At 45.5% G+C, this 15,402-nt stretch overlaps 1 protein-coding gene across 6 annotated transcripts in view; it reads left to right on the top strand.

Annotated features, from left to right (window-relative positions):
• The window catches only part of LOC126926602 (uncharacterized), a 259,088-nt gene that overhangs the window by 198,145 nt on the left and 45,541 nt on the right, over window positions 1–15,402 (top strand). For all 6 annotated transcript variants that reach the window (XM_050742980.1, XM_050742985.1, XM_050742981.1 and 3 more), the window contains 4 exons: window positions 462–600; window positions 2,472–2,536; window positions 7,858–8,109; window positions 13,419–13,736. In XM_050742980.1, coding sequence (XP_050598937.1) covers window positions 462–600; window positions 2,472–2,536; window positions 7,858–8,109; window positions 13,419–13,736 — 774 coding nt within the window. The remainder of the gene's footprint in view (window positions 1–461; window positions 601–2,471; window positions 2,537–7,857; window positions 8,110–13,418; window positions 13,737–15,402) is intronic.

Genomic DNA, 15,402 nt, shown 5'->3' on the forward strand with positions numbered 1-15,402 from the left:
GGGTTGGTCGCGCGGAGAGAAAGGAACGATGCACGAGGGACATCGCCGGGTTTCGATTATCGTCGATAACTCGGCTGGATGTATCCCTTCCGTGCTATGGCTGTAGTTTCCGGAAATTCGCTTCGCCCCTAGGATTATCCCGTCCGGGGAATTCCCATCTCGGCGCCATGGTTATGCGCCCTTCCCGTTACCGCGCTCCGTTCAACCCTTACTTTCGTCGGCGTATCATCGCCGTCTCCACGGTTCTTGGCCCTTTTGTCTTCGAACATCGCCCCGATTTGTCTCATATTACTTCCACGAGAATATTACGTTGTCCCTTCTTCGTTCGGCGAAGAGGACGTATCGCGTTCGACGGCGACGCGGCTTCGAACGAAGATTGCGTCCAGAAATGGACACGCCGCGATATGATATTTTTCGCAGATGGCGTCTGTTCACGTGGATGTTTGCGATATTTGTTTCAGAATGCACGTTTCCACTGAAATGGGAAGGTACCTGGTTTCAAAGCGGAGTCAGACAGCCGATCGTGATCTCCAGGAACGAATTGTCCAGCAAGGGTAGGTGCCTGCACAACGAGGGCGACAAGTTTCTCCTAGTTGATCAGTGAGTACACACTCTGTTTTGCTTTGTACCTTGTAAAATGTATCGGTTCGATGATATCTGCACTCTCTTGTACAGTAATTTCATGATTAATATTATTACACGATACATTAAGGGGTTAGAGATTGTTAGTTGTAATCTTCTATCGTAAATTGTTGCCTCGTTCGCTCAAACAGCATGTGCTACGAATAGGACGAACGATCAAGCTTCTATTCTAATTTATTTTTGATCTATAATTTATGAAATTTGTCATCATTAATGCTACTCTGCTTGTGCAATAATGTCCTAGTACTAGAAACGATAACGTTTCCTGGTATCGGATCACGTCAAAGGCAAATTCGGAACGCGGAAGGCCAATCATCCTCCGAATCTCGTCGAAAATCACGAAACGAAACGAAAAGTTAAATCCAGAAACGAAAGTTTCGTGGAATGTCAACTCGTTAGAAAGAGGAAACGCGACGCGACGTACAGATTCCAGGCAATACGATTGGAAGCGAGTTTCGCCGCCGAGTCAAAAGGGGATTAAAAGCGGTATTACCAGAGGGGGTTGCAGTTGTTTCTTCGCAAGAGGGGTACACGCGAGCGGAGGAAAGAGGGAACCGCGTCGATTCGCCGCGTAACGTTCGTGTCACACGAGCTGACCGAAGTTTTCGTAGAGATTTCTATCGGGCTCGCCTGCAAAGTGTCCGATCGATATAGCGTCGAGCGAGATAAAAAAAAAAACGCGGAAATGGCACTGGGACTGAGGTATCGTGGTTTCCGGTTGATCCGGCGAAGTTTAAACGGCAATCGCGGTTTCATTTCTATTCGAATACGAAGAGCACCGGGTAAAGATACGGCAAGTCGCATCTTTTGCTTTCCATACGAAGATCATGGAAGAAAAATATGATAAATACGTCTAAGATTTTCTGATTTTCATATTACTTTATGACTAAAAAGTACATAGTACTTTTACGCGACATTGTTGAAAATGAAAGCAACTTGTTAGATCGAAACATACGAGTCTTTTAAAAATAGCTAACAAGTTGACAAAGCTTTGCGAAGCTTTGGTAAAGGTACGAGCATTAGGACATTAGCCATCTAATGCTAAAAGGCTTATATTTTATGGGCGAGATCGGACATTATTATTTCAAGCAATAATCAAGATAAAAATCAGGAAATCAGAAAAACTTGTACTAGCGTACTTTTGATCTAGATATCAAATTAAATGTTAGTTTTTTCCAAGATATAAAAAAGAAAAATTCTGTGGTACTTTACTCGTATGTATGGAACATTCCTTTTTTGAAAGTAGGGGAATGGTTAACGACAACGAAAGAAGTAAAACCTGTCGTAAAAGAGATAGTCCTGCAGGTATCATAAGAGCAACCGCAAAAGTTAGAATCCTGAAGGAAATTTCTTTAATAAAAGTTACACGGCGCGGAAGAACGGTTATCGAATGAATTTTTCTAATCGAAGACAGTGCGAAATAAAAACTTTCCCTATAACTTAGAAAGGGGCGCGGTTAATTTCCTGTAAAAAGTTCTTGTTACGATAGGCGATTAGGCGAATCGGATTTTCTAGAAAACAGTACGCACAGACGAAAAAGAGATTTCGTTCGCCGCGAGGTCGATTGTTCGGTTCGATCTCGCGAATTTCGAAGCTCGTCGAATTTCGAGGCGGTTCTCGTTAAGATGGCCGAGTCCTCCGTTAATCTCGAGGATGAGTTCGCGTCGTCGCCTAACGAGAAACGAAAGAGAAAACAAGGAATAACGGGTGGTGGAAGGGGGCGGGAAGGGAGAAAAGAATCGGGAATAGGGGAAAGCGTTCTAATTCCAGCGAGCGATATCGAATGAAAGGCTTGAATAAGAGAAAACCCCGTTTCCGTTCTGTTACAGAAAATCCTGCTACCGTTGCGTCGTCATTCACGAGAAGCACTCGAACGTTCTCCAGTACAAAGAAAGTAAGTACAATTCTCAAAGAACATTGGAAGATGCCATTCCCCTTTCTCCGTTTTCTTCGGTGGTACTCCTCGTCCGGGGTCCTCCGCTGCCTTCCTCTCCTCCTGGCCGTCTCGTTGTCTTCGTCCTCGGCGACCTCCTAATAGCCGTTGTTTCGCACGATCGATAACGATTTGCCCGGTGCCCGGGGCAAATCCATTCATTAATTAGAATGCCGATCGGTAATTAAAAGCTCGAAGATGACGAGAAGGTGGACAACGAAGGGGGTGAGAAGCGGATAGCAAGGCGTAGTTGCCGGAACAATTCTCGAGGAAGAACTTAACGACTTTCGTTCGTTGTGCAAACGGCAGAATGACGATAGGAACGAGAGAAACGACGACATAAGAGACGGAACGAAACACCGGGCCGATGGTTCTGCTAATTCCGAGCCGGGGCCGCTGAACCTCGTTTACGATGGAAAAGAAATCGAGAGCACTTTGCCGGATTCTATCGTGCAATCAGCCCTGTGTCTCGTTAATACACCGACGACCGAATAGATAGCGAAGTTTCTGGGACGTGATAATGGTTCTCGTTGCCGGATATTTATCGAGGATCGTTATGTAGATCGTTGCAGATTATTGCGCGACATCGGTTACGCTGTTCGGGACCGAAACATGGCCTCCGCTGTGCGGTACCTTCGGTTCTCTGTCGCGTTTCCAACGCTTTGCTTTCCATTAACGCGACTGCCGGTATCTCGTGGCTTGCGCGGTCTATTCGTCTAAGGCGTCTATGTTTCGCGTGGAGCCCAAGGTAAATGGAAAATCGAGGCAGAACCGAGAAAGGTTTTGAATATCTTTGCTGGCTATTTTTCCCTCTATTCGGATACCTGGAGCTAAACATTTCTCGACTTAACTTATGGCGATACGTTTAAGCGAAAAGGATACTTGGAACTCGAGTCCAACGAACTTTCAAATTTTTGCTTTGTTCCACGTAGATTTCATGCACCGGCCGGAAAAGATATATCAACGTCCTGTTGTTTGCGGACTCGAAGTGCTCGCAAAGTCGGTACACGCTGAAAATTTCGCGTGGTTACGAAGGATTTTCATGAAAGTCGTTGAATCTCGAACCAGTCAGGGTCCGCTTTGAAGCGGTGTGCTCGCTCGAAAGGCGCTTTTACCTAGGATCGCGCAACGAAGTTTCCTGATAATTCTATTCGCCCCAACGTAGCTCATAGACGATGGCAGCCTCTTTTTTTCAAACCCGCTAACGACACTTTGATCCTCCGACTGTGGTCGTAAGTGATGCGCTTCGCGGACAGGGGAAACGAGCCGGTCGGAGCGGTGGAGGGGCTCACGAGACCAGGGTAGTAAATATGGATCCGGATAAAAAATGGGTTAGGCGTGGATGAAAAGCGTGTGCACGGTCGCATAGGTACTGGCTCGTTCAAACGAGAAAACCTCAACCATTCGGCAATGGAGATGATTCTCGCTTAATTTGTAATAATCCTTGATGGTTTATCTTTAAATTTTTAATTTTCATGTGTTTTTACCTTGGCAAATATGTAAATATTTCGGGTTGTCTCAATTTCTACTCGTTTGTTTTTTTTAAACAAACACGTTACGTTACTTGGATCAACGTTGCACAGATCTATAAATAATAAATCCAACGTTCGACGTATTTTATTCACCACAGAGATTCCTGTTTCTTTTTCACAAATTGCGAATTGTTTTAATAGGTTCATACGCTCGAAACAAGATCTCGAAAAGTTCGATAATCGCTGTGGATCCCGTGGGAATTATTAACTTTCGTTCTAACCGTGAGTTGACCGGGTTCACCAGCTTGTCCAAAGATTATGATTTCCTGAAACTTCCTCCACCGAGATTCATCCATTCGAAAACTTGGATATTTTTTCACCCGTCTGAACACTCGAACCTCTAACGTCGACCATTGTCAACGATCGCAAAATATCGACTCGTAATTACCTGACTCCTAAAACGTATAAACGAGAATCTGAAACGACCTATATAGGGACAAGCGAGACTCGAGAGAGAGAGAGAGAGAGAGAGAGAGAGAGAGAGAGAGAGAGAGAGAACAATGCGAGACAGGTGGAGTTTGGCACTCGAGCCAACCTGAAGAGGAAAGAAGAGGGTGGATCCGTTATATACAGGTTAAAAAAGAAGAACACCGACCTCTGGGTACCGCCCCCCTGCTGTTTCGCGTTCGCATTTTTCGACGATTTGTCAAAGTCCCTCGGGCCCCTCTTTCTCTCTCACTCTCGTCCACCCTCCGTCGCTCTCCTTTTTTTTTTTTTTTTTTTTTTATCGGATTTTAATCTGCATAGTGTCACACCGGAGATACCGTTGCCTGCAGGCTGCATTCGGACCGACAACTGGCGGGAAAATGTGGGTCGTTTTGTGGAATAGAAAAGGAGAAAAACGAGGAAGAGAGTTAGACAACGACAAGATGAACCGAGGAAAAGGCACGTCACGCTTCGGGCAACTAAACGAATGGAAACTCAAAGTTTCTCGATCGTTCTGATACATCCGAGAGGCGCCACGACGTTCGGAACGAAATACGATCTCTCGTAGCTGGTTCGTTATCGATCATTCGCTTATTTGCCCAGCTGCGGACGTTCTCCACAACTCGAAAAGTCTGATTACGTTTGTGGAATCTTGGGACGAAAGTAGGACGGATTACGGTGTGTCGGGAACAATATCTACCCCGAAGGAGTTCGCATGCGGTTTTGAAAACTCGCGCGATTGTTACTCCTTCCATTTCGACCTACCTCTCGATTCTAGAGAGTAACGGTGAAGTTTTTGAAAGGAATATGACATCGTTCCGATAAAGAACAAAAAAAAAAAAAAAAAAGAAAGAAAAGAAGGAAAAGAAGGAGGATTATACAAAGAACGTGGCCGTATTTGTCCTCCAGAACGCGGCCTATTTTCCTCCGGCTACCGTCCCCTGCCGTTCGTTAGAAAAATTAACTTTCCTGTCCCTTTCTTGTTCCGCCCCCGCTCATTAACTACACATACGCGGCCGCCAAATAAAAACGTAAGTTGCTGTTCGCTCGCGCCAGAGTCCACCGAACGGAGGAAAGATTTTAACAAGCACTCGGTTCGTCGGCGTTTGCTGGCAGCCGGTTCGTCGGAAAGTTTAAGAGACGGAATTACCGTCAGCGGCGGAAAGCGCGCTTTAAATTTAATTGACCGCGAGCGCGACCGGATAAAGAAGAATCCGGACTTTAACTTATTCGCCGGACGAAACACGAGATTGCGCCTTTTGCCGCCTTGGAATTCTCGAATTATTTCGCTCGCGTATGACCGATTCGAGGAGGCACGGAGTCCGACGTTGCTCGATCGAAAATCCTGTTAATCCGTAAATCTAGAGAAAACTTTATCGACCGAACATTTTTCGATAGGCGAACTCTCTGCGAAGGTGTGGAAATTGGAGAGAAGGGAGAGGCTGATCGAATTCATTTTAATTTCGCTAACGCCACCCTCTTCCGCGATACTCTCTTCGTTCGGGTTTGTCATTCGTGACTGACGAAAATAAAGCGCGACTAATTAATCAGTGGGACATACTTTCGGAAGGGCAAATTAATTATGTTGAAACGACGGTTGGACGCAATTTCGTGGGGCGCGTGGCGCGACGCAGCGGGGTTGGCAGAGGGAGTCAGTCCTAATAACGAATAAATGACAATGAAAATTTGAAAAGCCGGCCTGGCCGGGCCGAGTACAGAAACAAAAGGATGATACGAAGCCAACATTCACGCGAGAATAAATAAATAAATGAGCCAACGGGAAAAATAGCGAGGGAAACTTGGAAACGGGAGAAGGACACGACATTGCACTTTTTCCATTTCCACGCTTTGAAAATTACATCTGCCTACCTTCTTCCCATCAACTTGCTCTCCTTTCTCTTTTCTTCTTCGCTCTTTTCATTTCCTATCCCTTTTTCTCGATGATAGTTCGCACAGCTGTTTTTCTCGCTCACGGTCAATAATAAGGATGCTCGAAATTCTTTTCGCTAAATTTTGCGGTCATCGTAAAGTGAACGGAGAACGAACGTACGAAATAGCCGAAAGTCGCTATTCGAATCACGTTGATAGAAACTTACGGTATGACTCTTGAAAATACAATCCGATGTCGTGATAAACTACCGTAGAGACGAAACGCGAGCAGATTCGAAGATAAACGACGTGAAAGCGAGGAAAGAAGACACTGAAACGACAACGATTGACAACGGTTCGATGATTTTTAACCCTCGCGGATGATTTTTGCCAAGGGAAAGCTTTCCCTACCATTGCCCGTTTGAACGTGTACCGTGTTACGCACTAGCCGATCGAAACAACTGATTCGCGCTCGGTGAATAACAAAGTGTTCTGGTACGACTGTCCGAAAGAAGCAGATTTATTATCTAAACGTTGTCAGAGGGAAAAACGTCGGTGGCCGTTCTACTTTTCTCAAACTATGGCAACACCTGCGCGTGGAAAAGTTGTCCGAGTGGCAACGCCTAGCGTCTCGCCACTTTTCCAGCCGAAGAGAAAGAAATCGCGGAGAATATCCTTGGTTAAAGTTACTCCCGCCTATGAACTTCCTACTCAAGAAGATTCGTCATCGTCTGCTTACCTCGTACACCCCCCGCGCCATTTGCCCTTCTCACGAGGCCCGACTTCCTGTCAACCTCGGCCTGTACATGGAAAAAACTTATAGCCGTTCGACGAAAGTTAATGCATCCTAGTGTGCGTGTGTCACATTCACGCGCCACGGTAAGATGTTGCTTCGAATTGTTGCGCAACTGCACCAACGATAATTTATAGATAGTTACGAATTGCACGACAAGATGTAGTTCCCTAGTCAGAGTGTACGATACAATGCCGGAGAATACGAATGATAAAATATTTCTGGAACGAATAACTCTGTATTTGGAAGAGAATCTAACTTTTTCAGGCTGAATTATTTATATTATTATCAATGTTCTTTCTTTATAGCAAAACCGTGTGCATGAGAGTTTATAAATGTTCCTCGCTGTCTATTATTATTATTCGTTCAGATAGTGGACGATGTATAGACGAGTCGATTCGATCGACGGGAGTACGATCAATCGGTCGCTGACTAAAGTACCATTTCAACATATAGTGTTTAAATAAAGAAGGTTCTATCGTGGAATAATCGACATCTATTTCCGTTACGGTAAGAATAACGAACAGTCGATAATGTACGTTATAAGCGCAATTTCGAAATAAGCGATAGGATCGAATATTATTACTTTCCTACATGAACGTGGATGAACCTAGCTCCCTAATACGAAATTGAAATTGAAACGTTCCCATCGATTGTTTCAGCTTACTGTCACAGCAGAAATTCATTGTCATCACTGTGCTCGTACATCACGGGAGATGCCCTGCTCTATTCGATGTTCCGGGAGGAGGCTACACCTGTGCCGTGTCCTTTTCGAGGCCCCATGACCTTCTCCTATAACCGCGGTCACGGAACTTGCTCGGTACCCGTCAGCAACGTCGACACCTGCACCGACGATAGTAGATTGTTGTTTAGATACCAGGCGTGTCCCGATATATCCGCTTCCGAGAGCGCAGGTAAGTTTTTTTTTCTCAAGATTTCTCTATCTTAAAGTACCTCGTTTCGCTCGTTTACCAATTTATATTATTATCATTATTATTATACTTGATTTATGGGCCGATGCACAGTATACGCGAGAAAAGAAAAACGCGCGAGAAAGCGAAAAATACTGACGTTAAATATTTGTACAAGGTATTTTCGGTAAAGAGATCGTTTCACCGAACAAGTGGAAGTAGTTAAAATTTAGAATATTTCGGAAAGCGGAGTTGACAGTTTAGCCTGTGAACGACGCATTTATTATAGTTCTAATGGCGATTTCGAAATCGAAGCATTACGACTCACGGTTAATCTTTTCCACTGTATCGATGGATTCATGGGAATCGAACGAGCTCTCGACGATATTCATGTTAGACGTTATAACGTTAGAGATGAATACCAAATGACTCGGAGGGTTAACGACATTTATAGTCCTACCCCGTTCGAAATCGTCACACTTAAGAAACCATAATTTGGGGAGCACGTTCGGCGACAGACACTCCAAACTTTCGACAAAGTCTCCTCCAGGCCGTACGCTCGATTAATGGTTCAAAGGGTCAGGGGTCGGGCAACGATTAGATGTGATTTTCGTCCGTGCATTCGTTAGTCGCGGCCCGACACGAGGGAGAGCTCGATTTCCGGAGGAGGGAGCGAACGTTTGCCATTAGACGCACATCCGATAAGGGGTTTGCCGAGCTAACGATTTCTGTGGTGGAAAATTAAACGGAAGGACGGCCAGGAAAAACGATAAGTCGCCGCCATGTCGAACCTGTCACGTCCCTCTTATCGGAGATGGCTGGAGAACGATTCGGAAACCACGACGTCTACGTGTCGTCCTTGGTATATTAATGTTTTAACAACGCTCCCGATTCGAAGGATGATTTCCAACAAATACTTGCGAATATTTCGAAACAACGAAACGTAAAGAGAGAGAGAGGGAGAGAGAGAAAAAAAAGAAAAATGAAGAAAAGAGAAAGAGAACAATCTATAAAATATTCTAGAAGCTGTTTCTCGAAATACGAAAATACGGGATATTTTGAACAAAATGTCTTTTATGAAAGAACCTGTACGTCGTTGGGGTAGAACGAGGTACAGGGTTAAATGGTCGAACGAACTGAGAATCATCCCTTTCACTTCCTAACGAAGGTCCCCGCTCGCAAAACCACCGACTCGTTCTGCTCCGTTTGGACTTCGTTAAACTTCCGTGGCGGATTGAACGCAGCAGGAGTTCTCGATCGAGAGGCAGGCGCGAACAGTTTCCCTATTTTCGACGGGCTTTCGTCGTTTTTCCAGCTAAAGTACCGCGCGATCTTAATGGACGAACGTACGAACAAACGAACCAAGTAACAAAGAAGAGAAGTTTCACAGCTCGTTGTCTTTCTCAGCAGTTGGCAAAAAAGTTTGCCAGTGACACGCCTGCGAAATGTCAATGATTCGACGTTCCGATTTTCTCGAGACGATTCGAGCAGTTGTTGAAACAAGGAGTCTAAACGAAATTCTACAAATCGTTCGAATCTTTTGCCCATACGCGTGTAATACTCGGGAACAACGATGTACGAGTAACAGAAGCGTATTTTGCAAAATGCGATCGCGACACTACACGAAGCATAGGTGTAAGCATAGCATACACGCGTATCGATTTAACTTTGGAAAATTCGGCGCGTGATCGACTGGGTCCCAGCTGCCAGAGGAAGATTCGTCTCGTCGGTTACAACCGACCGAAATTGTTTTTATTTTGATGGACATTTTAGCAGAAAACGCTGCACCATGGCGTATCGCTGTTAAATCGAATTAACCCCTGATGCGAAACACACAGGCAAACATATAAAAAAAAACACAGTAAACAAGGTAGAACAAGCGAGCATGGCGTTGCTCTTTTAGGTTCATCTCGCTCGCCTGATCTTTGTATTGACACGTTCGATGCCCATACGCGTATCGGATGTACCCGATAATCGTAAACAACGAAAAGAATCGTTTTTACCAAATTACGTCAAAACTATGACGCGCGTGTAACGAGTCCTAGTGACCTCAAAGGCGATCGATCGTCGTGGTAATTAATAAGATCGACTGGATAACCGAACCGGCCGAATAGGAACCCGTTCACGTGCACTTAAATGGTGCGTAATGTAATTTCACGAAATTGTTCGCGTAATATCCCGGCTTTGAGCCGGCGATGATTTGCTGGGGAGAGCCAAATGCCTCGCTGGCTATAACCCTGGCCCGATATTAAATTGAACGCGCATCCGGGAAAGGAGAGAAGTAAACTGTGCGTCGATGCCGCTTAATCCCTTTGTGGAGTGTTAGCCGATGCGAATTCAGCATAATTCAAACTTAATTAAGTCACGTTCGTCCCAAAGCGAGTGAGAAATCCAGCCTGATGATCCGTGGTGAATGAAACCGCGGAATTTATTTAAAGCCGATCGATTTGCCTCTGTCGCGACAAGAAATTTTCTAACGGTCGATATTTCCCTTTTATTCGTGTGTTTTATTTGTGAAACTCCGCCTGCCCCGAGTAGATAGGTCGCGTCAAATCAACGAGGTAAATAAATAAGGGGCACGTACAATGCAACATGGCACGTAAGATGGCGCAGAAAAACGTAGCGGCTTTAAACCTTGCCTCGCAGAACGAGAGGAATTTTTTCTTTTTACTACGCTATGATTCTCGCGTTTGCATATAGCGGCGCAAAGTGCACCGAAACTGTTTTTTCATAGAGCATCGTATCGCTCGAGTACGCTAAAAACTGTAGCTTTATACCCCGTGCAACGTAGTTTCGGACAGTACTTAGCAGCGTCGAAGAACATTATACGTTTTTTCGTATTACGTCGCGCCAAAAGCGTTTAAGCGATCCTCTCTTTTAACGTACACGCGTACACACACACACACACGAGATAGTTGCTCCTGATGAATTACCATTTTAGATTTACGATTCGATAAACGGAAGAACATGAGAAAGCGTATAAAATCAAAACAACGTTCCTAGTGATTACCGCGATACAGATGAAACAATATATCATCCGGTGAATACAGTATATCAAGTGAAAAGTCGCATAAAAACGTCGAAACGAAGCGTGAAAAACATTAATCAAAGAGGCGAGAGCTTAGTTCAAATGAATTGTAGAAAGTCACACAGTGAATCTACCTACGACTCCCCCGTGCGATTTCCCTTTTACACCCTGACGCGGATTAACCTTTATCACGGTTTAATTCTATTCTCCCTACGATCACGCCACTTGCTGTTTTATTTTCCTACATATCTTAAATCCATTCTAGCGCAGCCGGTGTTTTTTTCTTTTTATATATATATAGCACGCTGTAGAATACAATCGAAGCAAATGCTAAACGATAATAAACGGAATAACGAATCATAAACACGTAGAAACCACGGTAAAGGGGAAAAAGGACAAATATGTGATAAAAAGCTCAAGGTCCAATGATCGATGCGACGAATAAAAACAGGCAGGATGTACATCGGAGACGGAGGATAAGGCGTGTAGCTAGCCGTTCGAGAGGCGTAGAAGGCGAGCAAGGTTGGCAAAGGAGGATCGTCGATACGAAGAAACCAACAATTATCGGTTCGGTGTGGCGAAAACGCGACTTTCAAGAGGTCACGGCTAAAGAACGCGATTTTATCGGCGCATCTGCTCGACTGGCACCTTTCTCCTCTCTCCTTAACCAGCGTCTATGCGACGAGGTTTTTCAGAGAGAAGCAGCCAGCCAAGATCTCATAGACGCGTATCTAAATCACATCTCGCGGAAGAGTCGGCTACCACTTTTTCCTGACGTTTCTTTCTCCTGCCCTCTCCTCCCCGCCGGTGCAACCCCTCGGTTCTCGTCCCTTCGTCCCCATCCCCGACCATTCCTCTTTCGCTCTTCCTCCGTACTTTTTCTTCTTGCCTTATTTCTCTTCGTTCCTGCTCCGTAGCCGGCTTCCTTTTTTGATCCCTGATCCTTCGGGGCGAGGACGCCGCGAGCAATTTGCGAGGATTCGAACGAAAAAGCTCGTTCCCCCGGTGGCGGTCCTCGCTCTTTTGCTCGTCAGCCGGTCCAGATTCCGGCGCATACGGCTCAGTCTCGTTTCCACGAGTTCCCGCGTCGAATTTGATCCCCGCCGATAGATGCAGAGATCTCGCGCGAATCCTGCCGCCTTTCCGCGTCTAGCAGCCTCCGCAGTTCGTCAGCACGAACCCTCTGGCGAAAATTACTCGCTGCTCGTCGTGATGAACGGCGGATCGTTTTTCTCGGATTAGACTCGAGCTTTGCAACGCTGCCGCCGGATGAGAACAGTGCCGGTCGACTGTCCTAAGTAACGTGCGGCTGCTTTTAAACCAAAGTGAAGGAATAGTCACTCGATAAAAGGTGCTTGAAGCGAAGTTTTCTCTACGTATATTAAATAAGAGTGTAAGAGCGCGTCGTCGCAGATTACGATGTTAACGATAGTACTCGGGAAGAAACATTATAAAATTTAGAAATCAAAGGATTTAAAGCTTCGGGCTAAAAATTGTATTTATTGGAAGAGAAATAAAGCTATAGGTTTTACATTGAAAAGCGCAAAAGTTTATTACAATGAATTTATGGCATGTTTCGAAGAATTTGATTTGCATATGATTGGTTTCGAGATGGCTTTTGTTGGTTTAATCGAATCACTGGACAATGGAATTACATACCTTGTTATCGGGCTTCCGTGGGATTAAAACTCACTTAACGTTAGTATTAATTCTCTACAAATTGAACGATACGTTCGGCCAATAGTTGGTACACAAGTAGTACGAGAGTGCTACACGAGCGTGTACTGCTCGTTCAAACGTAACTTTTATCGTGGAATATCCTATAAATTACAGCCGGTCCGGGGAATATGTCGAACATGGGAAAATATTCGTCGGTTCTCCATCAGCCGGCAAAATTTTATGAAAATAGACGCGTAACTCGTTAGGCACTCGCCTTACCGAATCGAAATTCATTCTCGTGATTCGTGTGAGAAATAAAAGGCACGATGATATACCTTTGCCGGTTCGACATACGATCCTTCGCGAATCTCCAATTTCATCGATATCCTAGGTGAAAAGCTGTTCCACGGACGATCGTTCCGCGAGTAAACCATCCCGAACTGAGAGTTGGCGAAAAAAAAAACGAGTGCTTGCGAAATCGTGTCGAACGAAATTTCCAATATGCGCAAGTGCGCAATGCATCGTACAAAGAGCAAAATCGCAGAGTGCGAAACGACGGATGACACGCGACCGACCGACCGGTCGTTCATATTTACGATGAAATCGGTTATTTTGGCCGTTTCAGTGGAGGAACTGGAATGCCTGGCCACCTGGAAGGAGGGCAGCAGCCGTTACCTGGTGGGCCGTTTACATCACGGACACGCGTCCAGTAACGAAGATCGATACCGATGCTTCGTCTACGAGAAGGCCGGCCAGACAGTGCAGAGTAATCTACACAGAGCTGCCATGGGCATAGGAGCCATGGATCACGATGTCGGTTTACAGAGTGGACCGGTGCCGGAGGGTGCGGCCGAGATCTACCGGGTGGCACAGAGCGGTGACGCCACTTGCAACGGTCTGTTCAGCCCTATGGAAGGATCTCGAACCATGACGCTGATGAAAGGTACGTGGGTTTCCGAATACGATTGATTTTCAAGAGAGAGAAAGATCTTTCCTTCGAATAAATTGTCTCGAATAAATTTAGTTACACGATAAAATAGATTTCTTTAGGTAATTCGTCTTTGAGTATTTGGAGAAGGAGAAGCGTTCGTTACAGATGGTGTTTACTTCCGTAAAAGAATTACAGGAAGAAGCGTATTTTCCCAACTTGTATTCAGAGTTTAACGATTAGGTTAAATTTGGCGTCAAGGCAAACGAGTATGGCGGGAATAAGGTCAGGTTACGAAATACACGAGAAAACTCGGTAGAAAAGAAGGAAAACCTGTATCGTCGGAGGAATCACGGTCTGAAAAATTTATCTCTCTCGCAGTGTCATTAACGGGTCGTGTCAAAATGGCGGATCCATAGCGCGAAGAAGGAATATTTACACGCTACTCCACTTCCTCGGTACGTTTTTCTCTTTTCTTCGGCCCTTGCGCGAGCGCGCGCCACCGAACTTTTCCTCTTTCTTTCTTTCTTTCTCTCTTTTTTCTCTCTTTTTTCTTCGGCTTGCACTTTCTTCCTCGAGAGTTTGCTAGCCCGTATCTTACTGCGTACAGTTTCACGGCAAACTTCGTTAACGGATTTCACTCGAGTAGATTTGTAGAGTCTTTCGCTTTAAGCGGCGCCCCGCAGCCTCGTCGCGGCGTGGGCGCGCCACTTTCTTTCCCGAATCGTTTTTAGTCGAGCGAGAGTCGCCGACACGCGGATAAAACTGTCGGTTGAAGAAATGGCGAAGGTGGATGCAGGCAAACGGTCAAGACAAGGGGTTTGCTCGCATCCAAGCGCGCCACACAGCGTCGGTTCGCTGCTTGTTGTAAGCACCCGTGTCGTTAATATCTCAATTCTTCTTGTGGAAACGGCAGCGGAGAAATAGGAAGGGAGCGACGCCAAGAAACAGCCCGGGAAATGGATTAACATTAAATCTTTTCCTCTCTTTCTTCTTTCTGCTTGGTTTCCCTCGCGGCTGTTCTCTCTCTTCCTCTCTCTCTCTCTCTCTCTCTCTCTCCCTCCTTACTCTCCCTCAACCCTATTCCTTTTCCTTTTCGATCTGCTTCTCTCCCTATTCCTCTCTCTTCCTCTTTCTCTATCCGTCGTTGAGTACCCCTAACTGCACCCACAGGCCGGCTCGAAAGTTTGTTCAATTAGCCTGGACTCTTCCGCAGAGTCAATACCCCGGGAAAATTACTCGGCTGCGTTTTCATAACTGCTGAAAACGTGCGGTTTAACCAGCGAAAGGGAACTTAGCAGAGGCCGTAGACCAAGTCCGAGACTCAGGGAGAGATGTCTTGAAACATGGAGGAGAAGAGCCTCCTCCGAACCGTGTTCCATGCCACGAGGCCCTTCCCGAATAGGCAATTACGTCGGCGAACCTGCTCGTTAATCGAACGGACGTGCTCCGAAATTTCCGGTGGTAAGCTACGTTCGATAATATTTGGACAGCATCGACTGGACAAATAAAATCACCTGATCGATGTGCTGTCACACGAGACAACCGTGTCCCTTCTCTGATTTCATATTGTTCTAACCTAATGAAATTAGAGGAAATTCGAAAGAGGCGCAACAACCATCAGTTATACGTGGAAACTTGCAACGTACCGATTAACGGCGAGATTTCTGCGATTTTACAA

This window comes from Bombus affinis, chromosome 18 (assembly GCF_024516045.1).
Source record: "Bombus affinis isolate iyBomAffi1 chromosome 18, iyBomAffi1.2, whole genome shotgun sequence".
Classification (NCBI taxonomy): domain Eukaryota; kingdom Metazoa; phylum Arthropoda; class Insecta; order Hymenoptera; family Apidae; genus Bombus; species Bombus affinis.